This window comes from Cheilinus undulatus, linkage group 7 (genome assembly GCF_018320785.1).
Source record: "Cheilinus undulatus linkage group 7, ASM1832078v1, whole genome shotgun sequence".
NCBI lineage: Eukaryota > Metazoa > Chordata > Actinopteri > Labriformes > Labridae > Cheilinus > Cheilinus undulatus.
This window is the reverse complement of record NC_054871.1, coordinates 13,348,156-13,372,130: the sequence shown is the minus strand read 5'-3', so window position 1 is coordinate 13,372,130 and position 23,975 is coordinate 13,348,156. Positions and strand designations below refer to the sequence as shown.

The following is a 23,975-nucleotide window of genomic DNA, read 5'->3' as shown; positions in this document are numbered from 1 at the left end:
AATAGTCTTATTTAGAAAGACAAATGTACTGTCCTTGCTATGAGTATCTGATGTTTAAAGCTAGACAGTCGAAATCCTCTGAGAACGGCAAGGCGTAACTTTTCTTGTCATTTGTTGAAGAACTACTTTTGATGACATGTATTCTTATCTGTGTCTTGTAGAATAGCAATAAAGCATGCATCAAGCAGTGCATTCAGAATAATAAATACAGAAAATAAGGCACAATAAAAAACAAACAAACAACAAAAAAAAACATATCAATTCAAAATGCTTTGTCATGCCACTAGCTTACAGCTCTGCTAGGTAAAACTCTGCTAACCACAAATATACAGCCAAAAATATGAAGCACAAACTTAAACATGACCCTCTGCCTCTATCTCGATCATAAAGCACAGAAAATAACAAACTCACGGAAAAATAGTGTCCCAGGCAACAATGTAAAAGATAATCCTGCAGGTGAATCAACTGCTGTCTGCACTCCAAGCCTCTCACATGACAGTTAACTAGCACATGGTCACTGGTCTCTTTTCAACCAGGAGAGGGCAGTGTAAAAACTAAACCTAATTCAGACTGCATACAAAGACTTCACAGACAGGGGGCAGTGTAATGGTTAAACTTAACTGACATTACAAAGGACAGAACAAGAAAAGAACTTCCAATTCATCGCCAGGTTAGTTGCAACTACGGTGAAACAGCAAGAAACAAAACAACAAAAACCGTTCAATCTCATTCACATAAAGTTACAGTTGACAATATAATACTGACATAACACGATGTGATATATATAACCATGATAACCAGATGAGAATTAAACAGGATACATTTAAAAATAATTAAGAGTTTTCAAGTTTCATACTGATTAATTGCACAGCTCTACTTTTGGATGACTTTTTGGTAGATAACCATGATAAACTGCCCTCTTGGGTACCACAGAAAGTTTGACAAATTGACCTGTTTATTGCCCTCTAAATGAACAAAATTTAACAAAGGTCTTCCTTTGGTGCCTTGAAATGAGCAAAGTTTGAAAACGTTATTGCCCTATAGGCTACATGTACAAAATCTAACAGAGTGCTCTCTTTGGTTCCCTCTAAATTTTCAAAACTTGATAAAAGCCCTTCTTTGGTGACCTGTAATAGACAAAATTGACCAATTTGAGAAAGTAAGTAAGGGTAAGTCTGACAAATTGTTCTATAGGATTTCTTTAAAACTAATACAATTCAGCAAAAACTTTTCATTAAGAATTTCTAGACTTTTAAAATACAGTGATGTAGTAGTTTTTATCACATAATAAGAAATGTTAAATCTTAACCACAGTTTCTTTATATGCCACTGTAAATGTATTACAACCATTGTGCACTGGTGCCTCTGCATACAGCGGGTGCCCTTTTTTATGATTTTCGCCCCTACGCCTCAAACATCTGGAGTCCACCACTGGTTTTGCATGTTTTTCCATCCGGACATTGATGATGTCCAACAGCAGTGCAGAGCACAGGCGTCTGAGTGGGGTCTGAATTCTTGGAGCTAATAACGTGTATGGAGATCAGAATTGGTATATAGAACAATGACCTTTGACCTCCAGAGTTCAATAAGTTTAATCTCAATGCAAGAGAAGGATGGATAATCAAACCTCATGAGCACTCTCACAGTCATTCAAATATAAACATCAGATTTAGTCTAAGGCTGTTTTGATACCAAACCTGTTTAGTTCAAGTGATACAAAATCAAGAACGTTTGCTGATGTTTCTTTTACGCTGGTGTCAAAGCAAACAATCAAAGTCTGGTGCAGACCAAGCAACTGGACTGAGACTGCTTGAAAAAGTGGGTCTCAGACCACTTTATTACACTAGTGTGGTTCATTTGTAGAGGGAACATAGATCAACTTTGATCTGACCTAACTGCAGGAAGCATTGCCCTTATTGGATTAAGCCAGCCATCAAAGCCAGATGGATCTGAGATATAAACTACAGACAGACCTGAAGGAGATTTAGAGGGAACTGCACAAGATATTTTTCTTCCACTCATCAGGCTTCTGTCTGTTTAAGAAAAATGACAAAGATGATAAACATCCAGGTTTTACCACATGATAACTTTACCTGTGTTACATCTAGGTATGCTATGAATGGTGAATTTTTGATTTATTTTGGGAGAAATAACACGATCCAAGATCAGTTAACACTTAAACTCCCTTTGCTGTGCCCCTGAATATGACAAATACATGCTTGTATTAATTCATTTTATCTATATTATCTATTCAAAATGTATTTGTGTCTCAGAAATAGCACTTTTCTATGTGTTTATGTCAGGTTGAAGTGACAAAGTTGCATACCTGCATACTTTGTGAATGTCTTTAAAAACCACATGAAATTTCTACCAATAAAGAGCATTTTCACTGCACATCAAACATTTTGGTCTGCTTGTAACTGCCCCCATGTGAACAAAGAACAAACTGTAAGTAATTATGTAACAGTGTAACAAACTGGTCCATGAATCAAACCAGATCAAGTGAACTGCAGGTGTGAAAAAGACCAAAGTCATTTAAATAATACAGCTTTATTAAGTGGGATATTGCTAAAGTGTAATCCTACTCAGTCTAAGAGGGATCCTGACAGACGACTGTATACCATCAAGTCTCAAACAAACAGAGGAACGTACATTTTATAAATAAATTATTAATAGATGTTTACTTAGATGTTAAAACTTTAAATGCCTCAGAGTATAGATTTAGTATGTCCAGCTAATGGGGATGTGAATGAGGTCTGAAAAAGAGCCCAGTGTAGTGTACTGTAACTGGACTCCCAGTAGGTGACAGAAGCTTGTTCAGAGGTCAGACAGCATGGATCATATTTACACACCAATGGATTCAGTTTCAGTGTGTTGAAGTTCAGGATGTTAAAGTTTTCTATTTGTTCAAGTTCAGTCGTGAACATTGTGTTACAAGGTTTTTGTCTAGACTGTCTAATCAATAGATGAATAACTTTCTGCAACAGTTGCCAAAAAGTAGATTATTTCTTTGGCTCCAATCACTCAGGATTGACTAATGTACTGTTAAAACCAGCTTCATTTTAAAAATCATTGAAATAATGACTCTATGAATATGCACAACAGTTTTTATGCTCCTTTTTGGAAACATTTGGCTGAAAACTTGGTGAGTAAAATGTCACAAATGTAGATTCTTTACTAATGAGACATGGAGATTTATGCACATAAATCAACTTGTGCTAACTTTTATGGCCTGCTGACAACTACTTAAGGATGGGAACTGGTAAGATTTTATTTATATCAAAGCTGTTATCAGTTCTTCTTATCGGTTCAATTCTTTATCGATTCCCTTATCCATTCCTTCCTGTGAATTTTCTCTGTGGAAAAATAAGACTATATTGGTTTTTACTGTCAACTCCAGTGTTCTCTTTCTCTCTGAACACTGAAAAAGATGTATGCCAGCTTCAGTCAGGGACAAGCTCACTTCAGTTACTGCTATAATACCCAGGTCTGATAACCAAAAATGTTCAACATTTAAACCCTCTTCTTTTGTTGTAAATCTCTCATTTAAAACAAACTGCTCTCTGGATCCTCAATCTCTGAACTTGAATTAGATTACAATACTACTGACAAAACAACTCATATTCTGTACTAAAGAAGTACAGATATTTGTGTGAGAAAATACTGTGGTAAAAGAAGATGTAATGATTGAACTGTTTTACTTAGGTAAAAGTATAAAGTACGGGCTCTGAAATGTACTTGAGTAAAAAATAAAAGAGAATTTTCACCATCAGTGATACACAGTAGAAGCCTTCAGCTTCTGTGCAGCGTCTGCTTAAAGCTAACTCCCTGCAGAGCACTTTAGAAACAAAGGACTCCTTTCTTTGGGTCATCTCAGACCATTCATTCATAATTCTTATCCTCTGATTGCACCTGTTTTAAATTATTTTGTTTTTGACTGACTTTATGTCTTTCTTACTTTTATATGTTGTGGAAAATGTTTGAAATACTTTACATATTTATTATTTATCATGCATTTTATTATTTATCTGCTCAGTATGTGGGTCGCCCTCAATGATGTTTTAGTCTAAATAAAGATTATTATTATTATTATTATTATTATTATTATTATTATTATTATTAAAGCCCCTTTTGGTTATTCTGAAAATTATTTTTAAAAATATATATATATTTTTAATAGCTTTGATTTCTCTGTACCAAGAAGTCCTCAAATTAAATTTAACCGTCTGTTTGTCTCACCTATAAACAGAGGTGGATTCAGTTATATGAGTTTAGGCAGCTTTTATAAAAAGTTATATTTTACACTAAACTTACATGCACAGGAGGAGAACTTACGTTGCATGAATAGAAACAGCAGAGATGGAGGATGTGAAGGAGAAGCTCTTATATGAGTTGATATCTCTCATAGTCCTAGATTTCTTTAAGCATTTACATAGAGTAGAAACGAACATGAAGAATGGATCCAGAAAAAAGAAAACAGCACAATTTGCAAGTAGGACAAATGCAGAAAAATTTCAGAATAACAGCATAACAGCATCATGTTAAAATGGCGGTAGTCTCACCACAGAAACAAACTGATGGGGCTTTTACTTTGAAAAACAAATCAGAAGACGACCATACCTGCCATGTCAGCCTGAAATTGGCAAAGTTGTGCAGAGACTGGACTGCAGTGCAGACAGCTTAACGCATGTCTTCGGGTTATAAACAGATGTTCATCGTCTTCCGACTGAGCTACGCTCACGCTTTCGTTCTTCTGTTCATATTGAAACAAGTGACAAGCCTGTTCTGCCAATGTAAGAAGTAGAAAGTACAGATATTTGTGTTCAAATGTAGGGAGTAAAAGTAAAAAGTCATCAGAAAATCAATTATTCAAGTGAAGAACAGACACCTGAAAATCTACTTAAGTACAGTCACAGTATTTACATTTTGTTAGTTCCCATCTCTCACTCATTTTCTTTAAAAGACAAAATATTAAAATAAAAATAAATGTAGTGTCTGGATCCTAGACCTCTTGACGTATAATCATAGATCGTAATTTAAATTGAAATTTTGTACAAATTAACAGTTCTCATATAAACAGATGCATGCCTTACATGAAATCACTGTGCAGACGTTGCACGTCCTGCTGTTTGCATAATTTTTTGGCTACGTTCACACTGCAGTTAAAAGCAACCTGAACCAGATTTTTTCGCTCACATGTGAGTCGTATCTGATTTTTATTTTCTGACAATGTGAACAGCACAAGTCACATTGAATCTGAACTTTTTAGATTCAGGCCACTTTGGTATGTGGTTCCAAATCAGATGTGGATCTGATCTTTTGGAAGCTGACTGCAGTGTGAACAGGCAAACAAAAAATCAGATCTGAGAAAAGATCGGATGAGCATTAAGGCCTGCAGTGTGAACATGGAAATGGAGCCACACTTTTGAACCGCTTTCATGTTTACTTCCTGGGCTTATCCATTCTTGTTGGTGCTGACTGCCTCTCACGTGCCGTGTTTTTCAAGACACGTGGAAGTAAGGCATCAATAACAGAATCATTGAGATTATATGTAAATGATGTTGATGGATTTAATCAAGTAGTGAAAGCTACTGATTTAGAAAACAACAATGCTAGCTTTGTGGTAGCATTCAGTATAATCCAGCAACCTGAAAAATGTAGTAAAATGACTAATGCTGCTATTTCTTGTGCCGTTGCTGCCCTACTCTGAGTATAAAGTAGCATCAAGTGGACCTGCTCAGGAGAAGCTGCTCAAAAATGTACTTCATTACATAAACAAGTTTATTTATTACGAGCACACCTAAGTTGAGAAGATGGTGAGAAGCTATGACTGAGGCTGACAGCTGTTTCTTCAATCAAATCCCCTCCTTAACCCTCTCTCTAAGCTGGCCTGACTAATATATGGAGCTTTAAAAACACTCCGAGAGCTGATCTGGGTTTATCACCTCTCATGCTGAGTGTCAGATCAACAAGTTTTTAAGCCGCGAGAAGTCCCTGCTTCCTCTTTAAAGTGATGACTCCCTGGCTTCACAGAGTTTGTATCCTTCACTGAGAGAAAATCGCATCCTGTCAAATCGAAATCAAAAAGCTACTGTAACAAGGCGGGCATACTGTCTCCCATAAAGAGGACGCCTGACTGCCTCTGAATCACATCTATTGTTGTTCAATCATCAGGCCTGCACGTCTTCCTGTCAGCGTGACACACGGTAGTTTTCTCCGTGGCGATCAGTCACTCTGCTGTCGAGTATTCTCTGTCTTTACTGACATGTGGATGAGGACGTACTTTTAAAAACATGCTTTGAAAATCTGGAAAATAAGGAATTTTAGACAGAGAGAGAAAACTGGAGACGTGCCAAAGCAGAGGAAAAGGCATCATATCTGAATACTTCACAGTTCACAGTAGGCCATTTCATACATGAGCTGCACTTAAGAATATGTATTTATCCACCACATGCATGTTTTAGTCAAATTTCTCTCTCATTTGCATTTTAGACCCTGCACGGACACTCTTGTTGAGTCTAGCTCCCAATGCCGGAGAGGGCGTGCACTCCATCAGCCTGTTGATGGACACGTGTGCCAAAGCAAGAATCAAAGCGGCGGCTTCTTGAGCACCAAGCAGCTCTTTCTAACAACAGCCCCGGCCCTCTGTCAGCAGAGGTTTAACTGTTTGACAGCAGCTCCGTGCAGCTGACAGAGCCCTGCCCAGGTTCCTTTCATTGTTCCATCCATTATTAATAAAGAGTGAAAGGCTCCTGGTGAGCCAGCACGGCGCTGCAGGCAGTACCAGTCCCCACAGAAATGTAAATTATGTCTGTGACAGTGAGGCCAAATGTGTTTTAACTTCAATCAGCCCGCGCTTTGAGCTTGGCTCCCTCCCAAGCTGTTTGCAGAGCGGTTACAATAAATGCTGATTTAAATGTGTATTTCTTATTCAAATGCTGCGTTACTGAAGGCCATTTCAGAGAGCCAACAGAGGAGAAGTTTTTAGACTTAACTTGGTGGTTTTTGGAGGCTTAAAACTGTTAAAACTGCATGAAAGAATCTTTTGAAGAAGAAATCTCGTGGTCTTGTTTATCATTTGGCATTTTTGATTATCATTTTGCAACACAGTTACTTTGTCATCACAGAAACATTTCAGAATCAGACAACCTTGGAGCATTGAAAGATACTCAAAGAGCAAAATTAATGAAATGACAGCAGAAAAATTAAAAACATCTGCAGCATGGTCACTGCGATCCCCTCACAGCAACACTCACTAGGTTGAATCTCCCATCAGAAGGCTCATTGAGCTTGTATGTTCTCACCATACATATATCACCAGTGGGTGGTAATACGGTAATACTGGGTCATGGGGTCATTTTAAAAGCCACAGTGTTGCATCAATTACCATCATAAAGATGTTGCTGTGTAATGAGTGCATATTTCTAAGAAATAATTAATTTTGATGATTATGATTAAACCCCAGAATTCAGTATCTCAGAAAATTTGAATGTTGTGGAAAAAGTTCAGTCCTGGAGACACAAGGTGTCACACTCTGAGCTCATTAAGTCAAAACACCTACAAAGGTTTCCTGAGCCTTGGCCTCTCAGTCTTGATCAGTAGACTACATCAGTGGTTCTCAACATGGGGGTCAGGACCCCCTTAGGGGTCACAAGACACTGAGAGGGGGTTGCCAGATGCCTTAAAAAACTGAAGAATATGTTTTAAATGATTTTAAATTGTATATTTTATAGGTATGAAATTAGTTAAATGTTACATAAAAGCATGTGGTCAGAACTGAACCACATGTTCTTTAAAACAAGTACTAAGAGTCACAGAAAGCTTGACTTGGCAGAAAAGATGTTTATCCCGACCGGCTTTGGCGTAAATTTCCTTTACAGAGGAGCTCTGCTATTTACAACTACAGCAGCGATAGCCTGTCAGCTCAGGAACAGTGCATGTGTACGTCTTGCCACCCTGATTGGCCCGTCATGAATGTGACAGACAGAAAACTCCTCCAATCACATTCTGAAATCTTTTTGAAAAGTCCTGACCTTCCTTAAATGCTTTCTATTGGAGCTTTCCCAGATGAATGTGAAATAAACCCATGCAGTAGATATATGAAACAATCTATTTGGCATGTCAGGTTAGCACATGTACACTTATAGTCTGAATTCTAAGCACTGTTTTTATTATGAGAGCCCAGGTCTTTGCTAACTTAATCACCAATGAATCTTCTTAAACTGTTTCACTGATCTTTGATACATAATTGCACACGCCCAGGACCAACACCATACTATCACAACTGTATGTGATAAGTAGATCAATCTAATTGGTAGTTGTTTTTTACCAGCAAAATTTCCCAACTTTCCTGGGGGATCCCAGAAGACAAAATTTAGTTGTTATCTCTTGTTATCCCAAGAGGATGAGATATATAAGTCAAGATCTCAAGAAAAAGAGCAAAACATGCTATTTATTGTAGCAAAACAGAGTAAATGAAATAAATTCAGGATTTCTATACATCACAGACTCTGCCACCACCTACTATCCATGCACACATTCACGACCCTCTGAAAAAAGCTCTGCAGTCCACTCTAAGATCACAACCCATCATTTTAGAATCAGTGCCAGAGAATATATGCAGTTTTCCACATCTTTGTAGACCAATTTTATGCACAAAAGAGTGTATGTAATTTTTCCATTTATTTTCAATCTAGCCCCCCATGCTGTCTTTCTGTGTTCTTTGAGTTTTGCATCTTAGTTTCTTCTCTCTTCAGAAGACAGGGAGGAAATGATAGCTTTGGTTCAACAGGCACCTTTCCAGACCAAATTTAGCCAATCATACATCCCGCCACAGCCCAAAGGCTTATTTTCTTTTCATATTTTCAGCGAGGAGCTGCTGTGGTTGTTGATTGGGTTTTAAAAGCAGCCCTCTCTTCCTGATAATGTGTACCGCTCTTCCTCGTTTATCTAGATGCCTTTTACCGGCACATCAACAGGTTGAATTTCATCTGTGTTGCAAAAGTTTGCAATTTAATTTTCTTGAAACAAGCTGACCTCTAACTGCAACATCGTCCAATTCCCAACAGTTTAATATTTAATTGGATTTCATTTTAAATTGTTGTGCAGTTTTCTAATATCCCTGCACATTAATTTATGCAACCCTGTCTCCTAGAAATTATGCTGATACACAATTAATATGTTTTCCAAATTAGGTCCAGCAGAATATAATTGCTACGTGAATTATTTTCACTGGCTATGCTTCTTCTCATGAACAAGTGCTGCATTTACACACAGTAGTCACAGTGTGGTGGTTGGGTGGATGCTGGACGCTGGATTTGGAAGAAAACCATTTTAGTTTTAATTCATTGTCACTGCATTTGATGCTATGTTTGTGTTTCTCATCATTCATAGTATAAATAAGCAACAGTCTGAGTATTAATGAAGCAAAAAGTTATGTTAATATATTCAACACTGTGAAGTAATGACTTCTTAAAGTAAGAGTAAAGTCGAAGTCACTCTGGGTTTGTTGTTCTCAGCTCTTTCTTCACACGGTCAGGATATGCTTCCTTCATCTGTTTACCCCTCAGCAGCTCTCTACTTCAGAACTTAATTCACCCTTGAAACAAAAGTTCACTGAATCAAACATGAACCTTTTCATGGCTGATGTTCTGACATCTTTCCTTGGAAAGCTGAATGTTAGTTATATAAGCTCATTAGCCAATTAGCGAGCTTTCTTGCTCAGGCTCAGGGGTGAGAGACTTGGCAATGACTCACCATCTTCTGTCACTTAGGATTTATCAGTTTATTAGCAGGTTCAGGCTGAGACTGATGGGGGATGACAGAGTAATAGTGCTGTTTATAACCTGACTTCACCCTCAAGTTACTGTTGTGAGAAACCTCAGAAATACAACATCTAATAAAACGGCCTCATTTTGAAACTTAGCTGCTTCAAATTAGCTGTGGTTTTCCTATTCTTTGACAATTTCAGGATTCAGTGGTACAGGAGAGTTACCCCTAAGCTGTCTTCCTGCCGGTGCTGCCTCCAGTTGTGTCCTGTGTCGCTGAACATCAGCAGGTACGCCGTCAGCCAATCAGAGCTGCCGTAGCGTCCCTGCGTTGCCACAGCTGTGATCTTGGTCCGCCTTCCCAGATCCACCTCCAACCACTGGTATCTGTCTGAGATGAGAGGAGACCAACCACCAGCTCCTGCACAAAGAAAGAGACAAAGAGTGTGTTTAAACCTCCGGAGCTTATGGTATGAATGCATCTTTAGTTTCTCCCACTTATTTTGGAGAAGTAGGACACAAAGTAGTTTAAAGCTCAGCCTCGTCTTTGAACACAAACTAGTTTCCACCAAAAAGATGTCCACAGATGTGGAGAAAATACAGCAATGGTTTTGGGTGTGCATGGCCAGTTGGTCAGTTGTTGGGAGTCTTCAGTCAGTCAGGAATGTGTCAGTCATTTGGAGATTTAAAATGTCCAGTGTGTGTGATTTTTAGTCCTAAATATGTGTATTTATGCATGTGGTCTACGTCTGTGGATCCCAAAGTAAACCTCTGTTGGTTTCCCTGACCTCTGGATTAATTTTGGAAGATCAGAATTTTAGTTTTGTCTAGTTTTAGTTTTCGTCCAGGCCTGACAGAAATAGGTACAAGTGCTCCATGTGATTTGGCAAGGTAAAAACATAACAAAAAACAATGATGGCTCATTTGTACACTGTATTGAAAATATTTGAAGTGTTTAATTTCTCACACAGAAAACCTCTGAGTTTGGCACTATTTTGCAGTGCCATCTTTAGCTATCTGTTACATGCTTTTCCGCCTCAGTGTATCTGATTACCTGTAAAAGTCTGCAGGCTTCATCAGAGAAAATAGCTTCCCCAAGGGTGTCCTGTATAAAGGGGCAATACTGGAGTGCAGTCACTGGAGACTAATGCCAATACTATTGCCAAGTACCATACACAGCAGAACTTTAAAAACACCAAAATATCTTTCTGAGAAGTCTGTTTTGCACTCCTAAATCTCCCTAAAGGAACAGTGAAGCATCTAACAACATTAATCTTCTCTTCCTTCCTCTCTGGGTTTTCTCTGACAGCACTCTGTAGAAGTATAATCTGGATTTTTTTTCCAAATCAGGTGCAATCAAAATTATCCAACCCCCCACTGCAAATCAAACAAAAGGCCATATAACGTATAACCACTTCTCCAGTTTCAAAATTATCCAACCCCCCATTGCAAATCAAACAAAACTAATGCTTCAAGTGGTCTCCCCAAACTTATAACGACTTCTCCAGTCTCAAAATTATTAAACCCCTAAATCCCTCACAACAGCTCAAGCACACCTGATACAACTAGTCAGCCGCTTCATTTGTTGCACAAGGTTTGCTAGAACACATGAAATACCTGAACTGCGAGGGGTTTGTTGAGAGTCACGTTTGACTGCAGGTTAGAAATATGGCGAAGTCAAAAGAATGGTCCAGAACATTAACAGGGTTTCCGCTACATGCAGTTGATCGTGGCGCACCACCACGCCAAAATAAAAGGGGGGTGTATAGGCAAAGTCCTCCCTGCTGAACTAGAAATGCTCATTCACGCCTTCATTTCATCACCGTTTGATTATTGTAATTCACTCTTCACCTCCCTCAATACAACCACACTAAATCGCCTCCAGTCAGTCCAAAACGCTGCAGCCAGAGTACTGACAAGGTCACACAAATTCTCCCACATCACTCTTGTACTTAAATCCCTTCACTGGCTCCCTGTTACATTCAGAATCAAGTTCAAGATCCTCACACTCACTTACAGATCCCTGCATGGCCAAGCCCCAGATTATCTATCAGAAGTCATCCACCCCTACCAGACATCCCGCCCCCTTAGAGCAAACCCACAAGAATATCTCTATGTCCCACGCACCCATCTAAAGACTCAGGGTGATAGAGCTTTTGAAGCCATTGGCCCTAAAATGTGGAATGAGCTTTGCACTCGGCAAGCTCTGTTAATGATTTTAAAAGTCAGTTAAAGACTCACCTATTTAGACAGGCTTTTGGTTGACTGATTTTTCTTTAACGTAATGTGAACAGTTTTACTGTGTTCTATAACTGCTGTGAATATTGGGTCATGTGGGGATCTAAAAATCATCACTTTTATTCGCTGTATTTGTTTTTTGTCTGTGTAAAGCACTTTGTGACTGCTGTCTGAAAAGTGCTATATAAATAAACTTTACTTACTACTACTTACTTACTCCCCTACAGTTTAAAAAAATCCTGGAGGAAACCCTGATTAAGAGAAGAGATCATTACCCTTTGCAAACAAGGAACAAGATACAAAAAGCTTCTGAATATTCCTTGAGACACAACTAGAAGCAGAGTTCATAAGTCCAAAGTTACAGGAGCAGTGGTTACACTACCGGGACGAGGCAGAAAAAAAAGCTATCAGTGGCCGCAACCAGATATCTGAGAAGACAAAGTGACTGTCAAAGACCTCCAGCAAAACTTGGTGGCAACAGGGACATAGGTTTCAGTGAGTACATTAAGAGGCGTACGGAATGTAGATGATTTTCATGCCAGCAATCCAAGATGTACACCCCAAAGGCACAAGAAAAGTAGGCTCCAGTATGCTCAAAATCATATAAATAAGCCAGAGAGGTTTTGGGGAAAAAACCTGGAACTTTTTGGCACAATGGATCAGCGGTATGTCTGGAGGAAGGAGAATGAATCATACACCAGGAAAGAACACTGTGCCCACAGTAAAGCATGGCGGTGGCTCAGTGATGCTCTGGGGCTGCTTTGCATCATCTGGCACTGGAAACCTGCAGCGTGTGGAAGGCAAGATGGGTTTATTGAAGTATCAGGAAATCCTAGGAGGAAACCTCATACCTTCTGTGAGGAAACTGAAGCTTGGGTGTCATTGGACCTTCAAACAGGACAATGATCCCAAGCATACCTCAGATTTCACCAAGACTTGGTTGCAGAAGAAGTCCTGGAAGATTCTACAATGGCAATCAAAGTCACCTAACTTGAACCCCATAGAAAATCTATGGTGGGATTTGAAGGAGATGCTTGCAGCATACAGACCCAAGAATATTGCTGAACTGGAGGCCATTGCACATGAGGAATGGGCAAGGTTGCTCAGGAGCACTGCCAGAAACTGGTGACTGGCAATGCATCATGCAGTAGGTCATACAAGCAAATGGGTGCTCTACTAAGGATGCTTGCCATGTAGAGGTTGAATAATTTTGGGACTGGAGAAGTCAGTATAATTTGCATTTTCAGTTGAGTTTTGAGAAACCACTAGTGTAGTTGAGTTGAGCTATTTAAATTTCTTTTCCTTGATTTTTTCATTGCAAACAGCTGAAACTCTGTAGATTTTCACAATAAACCTGATTCACAATAGGGTTTGAATGAGTTTGATAGCAACTTTAGGTGTCCACCAAGATCGCCAACTTCTCTGTAGTAAATAGCAGTCAGAAGCCTTTCTTTCCCGGTGATTCCATCACTGTGTGGCGCCACGTGAAAGCTTTGAATAGGGGTCTCCAGGCTCTGATAGTGTGATTTCAGGGCCTCAGGCTGAAAAGTTTGGGAGCCCCTGTCATAACGGATGTTTTATGGTGCGTATGTGAGATTGAGAGACAGAAGCTGGGAGAGATGACAGAAAAGAGGGCGCGGGCTGAGAGACAAATTGTAGAAGTGAAATGTGATTCATTACATTTTAATCTAGCTGAAATGAAAGTCTTAAACTGTGAATTTATAGTCGGGAGTTGGCGCAGCGTGCTCAGATTTTTAAAGCTGGACGATAATAAATCTGGCAGCATATGAATGCAAACTACTCATCCATATATTTAATGTGATGTCCAGTGATGAGAGGTGAGGAATTTGTAGATGACAGGAATGCCAAAGAGAAGGGTTAGGATGATGGGAATGAGCTAATGCTGCATTTCATGAACCAGCACATTTAGAGGAAACGTTGAAATGCTGCAAAACTTCATATTAAACAACTTTAATCCACTTCTAGGTTTAAGCCTACTTACAGATTAATAACCTTATATGTCAGACACTTCCTCTGCTCTCATGATGATAAATAATAAATCCTCATAATTAAAGACATTAAATTGGATTTATTTGGGTCACAAACACTTGAAGGAAATGGATTTGACTGTGAAGCACCAGGGTGGTATTTAAAGCAGTTTGATGACTCTCCACAGCGAAGTGTCAGGATGTGTTCTGACATTTAATGTATCAGCGCTGCTTTTTATGGCACATTCAGGGTGAGCGAGAAATGCTGAGCAGCATCCTTTCCATTTACATTTCCACACAGGTTTGTGCTAAATCACTGAGCTCAAGTGTTTTTGTTTTCAAAAGTGATTTGCAAAGGTGACATCCCTCCTGTGTTTCTTAGGGAAACCTGCTCCCTTTGTGTCTGGGTGACAGCTGCTGTAGCAGCTGGAGCTGACAACCAGGAGAGTATGAGATTAACTCACCCTGTGTTCACATTAGGGTCTAAAAAAGTAATCCCATCACAAGAGTACAACACAGGTTTAATGTCACTGCAACGGCAAACAAATATGCCAAAGCAAACACGACTAGACTCGCATGTTTTATGATCATACTGTAGAACAGTGGGAACTTTTACATGCAGTTAGAAAGTTTTATTTTTGTGATTCTGATTCAATCTGTATCTACCCAAAACACACCCAGATAATGTGGTTGATGGTCACTTTACTGATGTCAGTATAAAAACCTCCGTCAGACCCAAACTGGACTGAGCATTCCGCACATGTACCACAGCTCCCATGGTTGGTTTTAACTCAGAAGTCCATCCACCTTTATATGTACTGCTTGTCCCATCCTGGGGTGGCAGTGGGCTGGAGCCTATCCCAGCTGCAACTGGACTGGTCACCAATAAATCACACAGTTAAAAGAGACAAACAACCAGGCACACTCAACACCCAGGAGCAATTTAGAGTCACAAGGCAACCTAACAAGCATGTTTTTTGGCCTGATGGAGAAGCTGAAGGACCAATGGGGAGAATATGCAAACTTCCACAGAAAAACCCAAGATTGGAACTAGGAACCTTCTTGTTGTAAGGCATCAGCACAAACCACTGCACCACCATGCAGCCTGACCCACAAACAAACAGCAAAAAATGCGTAGGATAGCAGGGGTCACAATGTCGCCCTCCTTCACATACAGTGATAAGCTGGAGGGTGAGTGTGTATGTTAAAATCTAATAAGTTCTAAAGTTCTCCATGTTTTTGCTATTGGACTTAAAACTGCTTGCAAGCTTGTTTGGCAAGTCAAATGAAAAATGTACATCTGCAACTTGCAGAAACGGGGCTATTTGCCCCTTCAAGGTTTCAACTTAAATGCAGTTTTAAGTTGCAGGGAATGTTGATTTCATCTGTTATGGGGAAAAGCCATCTATAAATAACTGCCCCTATGTAAAGAAAAAAAAAGCAACCTCCCGTGTTAAATTGTGAATTAACTGTGAGGAACTACATTTTTTGGAGTTCAACCACACCCAGGCCTGATTATTCCAAGGCTGACACAAGAAATCAGTTAAATAGAAGCTATCTGACAAAGTGAAACAAAACATTAATACCATGTAGTCTGGCGAGAGTTACAAAGCCATTTGTAAAGCTTTGTGACTCCAGAGAACCATGATGAGAGCCATTATCCACAAATGGAGAAAACTTGGAACCGTGGTGAACCTTCCCAGGAGTGGATGGCATACCAAAATCCTGCATAGACAACTCATCCAGGTCACAAAAGAACCCAGAACGACATCTAAAGACCTGCAGGCCTCACTTGAGTCAGTTAAAGTCAGTGATCATGACTCAACAATAAGAAAGAGACTGAGAAATAATGGTATCGATGGAAGAGTACCAAGACCAAAACCACTGCTGACACAAAAAGAACACAAAGGCTTACCTCACATTTGACGAAAAAACATCCTGATCATCCCCAAGACTTATGGAAAAATGTTTTGTGGACTGGTGAGGAAAAAGTTGAGCTAACAAACACAGCATTTCATCAAAAGAACATCACAGCAACAGTCAAATATGGTGGTGTTAGCGTGACGGTCTGGGACTGCTTTGCTGCTTCAGGACTTGGGTGACTTAATTGATAGAAAATGAAGGTTTTGGAGTGGCTTAGTCAAAGCTGGTAATAAAAACCCTCCAATGTGTCTGAATTAAAACATTCTGCTAAGAAGAGTGGGCCACAAAAACAGATCAGGATTTGTACAAGCAAATTCTTATGCCCAATGAAAAACCATTTCTAATCAGCAGTTGGATGTGCTTGATACCTACATTAGATCAATACAATACAGCACTCAAAAATCTGCTACTTAAATCCATCTATGCCACAGTATTTGCCAGTGTGCTGCTACTGGTGACATTTGTGCATTTCTACTCTCAACATCTCTTGTCCCATCAAGAACCCATTGTATCTTTGCAGCACTGGCTTATTTCATCCTCTGAGCCAACAGTGGATGTGGACTCCATTAACAGCACGGAATACAAACATGTGTCACCCAGTTGAGTCATTGCCATGGTAGCCTCTTCTTCATTCTTCTCTTTGGGAGATTTACAAACCAACTACAGCCAAAGCATACCAAAACCTACTGTATCAGACTGTACGCAGATTCAAGTGTGCTTGAGGACAGAACGATGCAACTAACATGAAAGAAGACGTTCAAGGGAGAGGAGAAGAGGGGAGATATCATGCTCAAAATCAATACAGCACAAGTGTGTCTCACTTGAAAGCGCCCTGCATCACAACAACCCACCTTCAACAAAGACAGTTTCTGTTTATGCAAGTCACAACGGCAGAGAAGATTTTGGATTTTAAATATTTGATAAGATCCATCTGTAAGTGTTTTTAAACTTTAAACTGTTTCTTTTCATTTGATCTCACCTGAGATGTTTGTTCTTAGAAATAAACCTTCAAGAAGTCACAGTTTGGAGTTTAGATAACTCTGAGTTAAGAAACAGTTGTTAAACTTTTGTTACATGAAAGAGGGAAATTACCCGTAATCTAAATGTAATTATGAAAATGGCAATGTCAGGAGAGACATCAGCAGAAAAGCACATGAACAGTAAAAGAAGTGTCTCTACATTTTTCTAAGTGAAAATTAAGTCAGATAGAATCATGCATTTTGAAAAAAAAACATGGTCAAATACGCGTTCTTGTGTCCAGTTAATATAAGCTCAAATGAATCCTCTGGCATCGTCATCATTTTAAAAAGAGAAATAAATGTGCGTGGTATTTCAAAGTGATGGCTCAGCAAAAAGCTGGCGAGTAATAAAGGCCTCAGTTAAAAAAAAAGACGAGGTCTCGGCTCTGAATTAACCTCTCTGAGGAGTCTGCTTCCAAAATAGGAAACTAATCAGAATCCTATATGACTTTTATCATTCTGGACTGGGACGGACCAGACTCTGCATTCATGGGATGTGTTTTTATTCTGAACGTCTCACTTGTTGCAGAAAGTCGGCGGGTCAGAAGAGGTGAGGAGGAGAGTTAGAGACAGCGGAGGACGGGGAGACAGAGTGCGAGTTTAAACAGTATCTAACTTTCCAGAGAGGCAGCGGCCGAATCCACCCAACTTCAATTTTATTTCTACTTTGGATGCTGCTGGCAGAGCCTATTCAAAGCATGGTGTGAGTGAGTTAGTGAGGGAGAGAAAGAGAGAGAGCCAGCTATGACAGAACAGATTATTAAGAAACATTGGAGGTGATGGAAAAGGCCGCTACAAGATAACAACACTTTGAATACTGAGAGGGGTTTCTGTCTGTGTGAGTGTTAAGAAAAAGTGCTGAGTCAGAAAAAGCAAATCCATGGCGCCTGAGAGCAGATGGAGGGATTTCTCTCCCATAGAGTGAGTGCAGCTACTCTCACGCATGATAAGACCGCTAGCAGAAAGAGCTCCCCAGACTGTGTTGCCAAGGTGATGTCATGCTGACACAAGGCCAATACAAATCAATATGGCAACTTTTCAGACACAAAGACTGAAGAGGCTCGTCATTTATGTCATAAGGCTACTTTACACTTAAATAGAGAGATATCAACACAAGACAGTCACGACATTCCTGTAGGCTGTAACTGTGGAAGTGGGCTGTGATGTCAGCCAGCTGAAAAATAGTGAAGTATCTCAAAAGATGTTTTAAAGAGTGAATATTATAAAGTACTGTACAAATCTGTCATTTTACTCTCATTTCTATTGCAGTCTGTATAGAGGGCATGCACTGATGTCACATTCATTTCACATGCATGCTCAACAGGGCCGAGTGGCAAAACATTCTGAAACACGGCTATTCGCTAAGTGTGGAATGGACAAAGATTAGTAAAACAGACCTATCCACCTACATTAGGAATATCTGGACTCAACAGTAATCCATACTTTTTTACCAGAGCAGCCCGGATATAAGCCGTATAAGTGCCTCCTTAGGGCCCTGTCACAACCAGGGTTCTCAAGAGTGAGGAATGGATGTTCACGAGCAGCACACCAGCAAACTATAACAAGATCAGACAAGTTGTAAGTCAGGGGATGAAAGTACTGGGAGTAAATGCTGTGAAGGGACAGTGGCCCCTCTTAGATTTAAGGTTTAAAGTTGATGTTTTGTACAGGGGAATTTGTAGGAAGCTGTTTTGGTACATTGCTGTGAAAAAGTATTTGCCCTCTTGCTGATTCCTGATTTTTTGTGCATATTGATCACACTTGTATGTTTCTGATTATCAAACCAATTTCAATATCTCACAAAGACAACCCAAGTAAATGATCATTTTATTCATTAAGGGGAAAAAAATCCAAACCTATCTGGCCCTGTGTGAAAAAGTAATTGCCCCCTAAACCTAAAAACTGGTTGTGCCACCCTTGGCAGCAATGGCTGAAATCAAGTGTTTGTGTTAACTGCTGATGCGTTTTAGGTCACCAAAAAGAAGTCAGGTGAGGTAATCCATTCAACTCACCTGCAGAGTCAGGTGTGTGTCTGATTATGACCAGGTGTGGGGAGCTTATATATATATACTCTTGTGCTCTTTGCTGACTCATTGTTTCACCACCAGAGATAAGGAGGGCACCTCTCTGTGTTTCTCTTGTTGTTTATGAATTAGTGTCTGCTTGGGCTTTTCCAGAACTCCTCTGTGTGAACATTTGAAGAATTACCAGAAGACCCTCTGAGATAATTGTTTGCCAGTGCTGTGTGTTTTTACACAGCCATTATCCTTATCAAATTAGCCTGTTGGCTTTTGTATTTGATTTCAAGAGTTTTCTCAAATCTCCCATTAATGTTTAGTTTGTTTTCAGCTGCAGAGCAACAGTGGTTTTGTTTCTGAGATGACATTTACAACAGGAACTTTTGGGTTGTTTCATATTGACTTTATCTTTTGACTTTTCCGCTCTCCCTTGTAATCATTTGTGATTTTAGCTTAACTTTAAAGTGGGGGTATTATGCCTTTTTTCAAGGCTTTACACCATCTCTCTGATACACACGTAGTAGCTTTACATGGTTTACAGCTCAAAAAACTCCTCATGTTTCTCACACTGGCGTCCTGAAAAGCCCTTATTTTAACCTCCGTCTGAAACGCTTCGTTTTCGCTGCTGTCTCTTTAACTCCCCCCGCTCCACGGACTTGCTTTCCTCCGATTGGCCGATTTTCCGGAGGCTGGCTGGCGACAGGACTCAATGTTTTGTGTCCGCCCCCTCCGATGTGGCTATATTGCTAGGCTAGTACTAAATAAATCCAGCAGCAGCGCAGGACGTTTCTGTTTGGTAAGTGTTTAACTACTGTGTTGCTAAATGCTAAATGCTAAAAGGCCTTGTGGGGGCGGTCTGTTCTGCTTTGCCGGCAGCATGGGCAGACCACAAACCGGTCAGGAGATCCTATTATGATGACCTCATCAGTTCGCTCCATCGAAATCTCGTCTCGGGAGAACACTGGAAGAATCTCAGAGAGATTTTCAACGAATCGTTTTCATCAGTTTACCTGCTAATTCCAAGATTACTGCTGCATATGTTTATCTTGTGGTTTGAAAATTTGCATACGTGAAGTATGGACATCCAACATTGTGACTTGATATTTATGTTTTAAAAACCGGAAAAGTATAATACCCCCTCTTTAAGGCCTTTGCACAATGAGTCCATTTTATTCATCAGAATGTTTTGCACTTAAAAAAAAGAAAATCAAACTCATGTTGTTCTAATCATCTCTGCACACTGATGTGGAAATTTTCATCCATCATTATTTTTTTTATTTTTTATTTTTTTTTGGAACAGGTTCAATTTTATGCTTATTTTCATATCAGTCCAAGTCATTTCAATGGGTGATCGCCCAACCCCTCTCCTCTTTCTCTCTCTCTCTCTCTCTCGCACTGAAACGTCACTTTAAACACCGTTGTTTGCTGGTGTATTAATCAGATATCAACCGTGGAAATACAAGATAAAGATATAAGTTTGTTCTCACAGCCACCTTACAAAGGCTGAATTAAGAATTGCTCTACATCTCTCCAACCTCGCACAGCTGGGACACTTGAGCAGGTGCTGTATGAAGCTCTCTGTCAGGATGGATGGATCCAGAGTGACTGTAAAGGAGCAACAGATCCACAAGCTCATCTTCCCTACTTACTTTTGTCACAGGACGAAACAATTTGCCACAATCTACAAATTTTTGCAGTAAATAGTTGCTGCGTAAATTGTTATCGTGTGCCTTTGATTCATATAGACTACATATCTTGTATCATGCTATCTGTGTATTACTGGGGTTTTTTTTGTCTGTCTGGAACGCTGTTCGCTGTTGCTGTCTTGGCCAGGGCACTCTTGAAAAAGAGATTTTTAATCTAAATGAGGTTTTCTCCTGCTTAAATAAAGGTTAAATAAACTAAAAAATATATAAAGAGCAACAGACTCAGTGTGCAAGGTTCGAGTGGGTGACGTTTTTTTTTAGATAACGGAACCAGAAACAACTATCCGAAACTAAAGGACTCGTGTGCAAAGGCCATAAAGGGGACATAATATGCAAAAACCACTTTTTCAGGCTTTTTTAACAAAAATATGTGCCCCTGGCCTGTCCACAATGCAAAAATCCAGTACTGGAGCGTTTTTTTTTTTCAGCAACAGACTTCACAGGCATGTTTTGGGGACCTCTGAGACCAATATAAACTTGTCTTAAAAGAGTAAAATATGTCCCCTTTAAGAAGCTTGCCCTTGGTCTGCAATAGTGTCCCTCTTATCCTGCCCTGAGGGATACAGCTTTACTTTATATTCGTGGATGGTGTGGTGAACTGTGTTGGCAATGATTTCTGGAGTGATTTCCAGTACAGCCATGCCTCAAAATGAGCAAATATTTCTAATGAAATGGTAAAATGTCTCTGTTTCAACATCAGTATTGTTGTGTATGTTTTATATGGGATAACGTGGGATTATGAGATCTGAAAACCATTGCATTGTGTTTTAATTTGCATTTCATACAGTACCCTAACTTTTCTGGAAGTGGGGTTGTATTTAACTATATGGTTGATGTACTGAAATTAAAGGGCTCTGTTTTTTTTCTTCAAGGTAAAAAAGGCAGGAGCAAAAAGAGATTCTATTCATCACCTCCACCATCACGAGTGCTTGTGGTATACTGGGTTCATCTTATGGCATTATTAACAGAAGTTTACCCCTCCAAACATTCATGTAAACATATTTCCTCAGCTTAGGATCTTTACTGCCTGTGGTGAATATCGTTTAGATGTAATTATTAAAGACGTCACTTTTCAGCTGACATAAAGTGGTTTACTGCTCCCCACCGATTCCTGTCACCAGACTGAGCTTTCTGCCACTCAGTGGCTAAAACTGCAGTGACTCATGTTGACTTTGATGTCAAATGCATACCGTTCATAACAGAATTTAAAAATGGCTTAAAAATCTTAATTATGGATTAATTTGTCTCAGCTTTTTGTACACATGAGGATTTAGTCTGTCAGATTTAGGAGTAAATTAAATATCTGGAGATCTGGATTATCTTGAGCTCAACACAAGTTAACATTCTGTTGTCTGGATGATGATGCTCTGACATAAACAGTCAGGGGCACACTATGCCATTGATGAATAAGAAAAGAAAGTTTAAACTAAAACATAAATAAGAGCTTTAAGAGCATATTATTTGGTAGAAAAGCTCTCTTTTGTTGTTTCTGAATGTCATATTGTCATCTTGACTGTTAAGAAATCATTTTTCATGTCATTGCGACTTTTACAGTGGCATTTTTTCTCTGTATTTTGCCTCATTTATCAACCACAAAAGTTGTGATGTCGACAAGAACTACAAAATAAGAACCCAAATCTTGATAAATAACCAGCTCGACCTGATTGGTTACTAAATTCATTTTAAATCAGATTTATGATAATAAATAGATGCTTAGGTCATCTTATTTCCTTATTTCCCTTCTGTATGTTTCTCCTCCAGCAGCTGTGTCAGAGCCGTGCTGTCTGCTCGTTAGGACAGCAGCTAAAGGCCACAGCTAATAAGTACCTCCATAACAGACAAGAGCACTGACAGCACAACAGGAGAGAGCTGACACACTGACCTTTACTCATTACAGCCAAACCCGAGGGAAAAGAACGGAGAAGAAAGAAAGATTGACAGAAAGAGGGAGCGAGAGGCAGGTGAACTGACATCTACAGGGTGGCAGAGGAGAAATTAGGAAGTGAGGAGGAAGAGGACAAACAAAGAGAGGAAGGCAGATGGAGAGGAAAGTGGAAAGAGCCTAAATGATGGAGGGAGAATTGTACACACTGAAATCAGTGGAGAAAAAGTTTCCAAGTCCATCATGTTTCCTGGCAAAAAAACGAAAGTTTCTGTCATGTCTGTCACTCCTGATCGAGTAGGCCAAATCTTCCTCTGCTTCAAATTGTCTGTAATGACACCAAAGCTCTCCTGACTGAGGACTGTAAATGGGGTTAAAACAGGTCAGGCACATTTCATCGCTGCTCTGCTGGACATTCAAATTAGCACATTACCAAAATGACTTAGTCAATAACAAGAGCCCAACTTCAGCCACATCAGAAGCCCAATCGACCGAACACCTCTGAGGGCAGGAGTGGTCAGGGCCCCACAAAGTGGGCTGGAGGGTCATCAATAACTGTGTGAGATTAATTATCCTGCTCATACTTAGTGTAAACCATCTAATTAGAGGAGAGACTCTTCTCCTAACCATGAGGAGCTGTTTACTGTCAGACCACATTAATGAACAAGATCATTAGCTTAATGTAAACACTTCAGTGTCGTAACATGTAAAACAGTTCACTCTACAGGCCTTATAAAAAACTTCCATAATCACATTTGAGACCTTCATAGACCTGAACTGAGAAAAATGGATGCAGTTTTCTCCACAGCAAATGATCAGAAATGAGAGATAAGGTTTCTAAGTACGTGCACCGTAAGACTGAACAGTAGAGGGCTGTTTCAAATATGAGTTGTGTTAACTTAAAAATCCAATACAGCTACTTCAGCTGCTACATAGCTAACACAGGTACAGTTAAACTCACAAAGTGGCTAAGTAGGCTACGTAGCTACATAATTACAAAAGACTTGATAAAGCTGAGTCTATGGTCTGCTTACAGGAAATAAAGATTGTCCTTCAAAAAAAACATTCAATTGTAGCTTACGTAGCTCATGTAGCTCATATAGCTCCATAGGCTGTGTAAGTTACGTAGCTACAGCTAGGCTCAAATAGCAGCAAAGCAAGCTATTTAGCTACATAATTAGAAAACATTTAATGAAGCTGAGTAAACTGCTTACGGGAAATAAAGGGTGTAACATTTATAGCTCATGTAGCTTACACAGCTTCATTAGCTGTGTAAGCTACATAGGTAGCATAGCTGTGTAGCTTACATAGCTACAGCTTAGCTCAAAAAGAAGCTTAGTAAGCTACATATCTACGTAGCTTAAGCTATGTAGCTCTGCTATCTTTGCTATATAGATAATTTTGTTACATAGCTACAGCTAAGCTCAAAAAAGC

General features: G+C 39.5%; 1 protein-coding gene across 1 annotated transcript in view; it reads right to left on the bottom strand.

Annotated features, from left to right (window-relative positions):
* LOC121512245 (contactin-associated protein-like 4) overlaps positions 1–23,975 on the bottom strand; it is a 227,242-nt gene that overhangs the window by 120,982 nt on the left and 82,285 nt on the right. Inside the window, exon 3 of the mRNA XM_041791414.1 lies at positions 9,995–10,188. Coding sequence (XP_041647348.1) covers positions 9,995–10,188 — 194 coding nt within the window. The remainder of the gene's footprint in view (positions 1–9,994; positions 10,189–23,975) is intronic.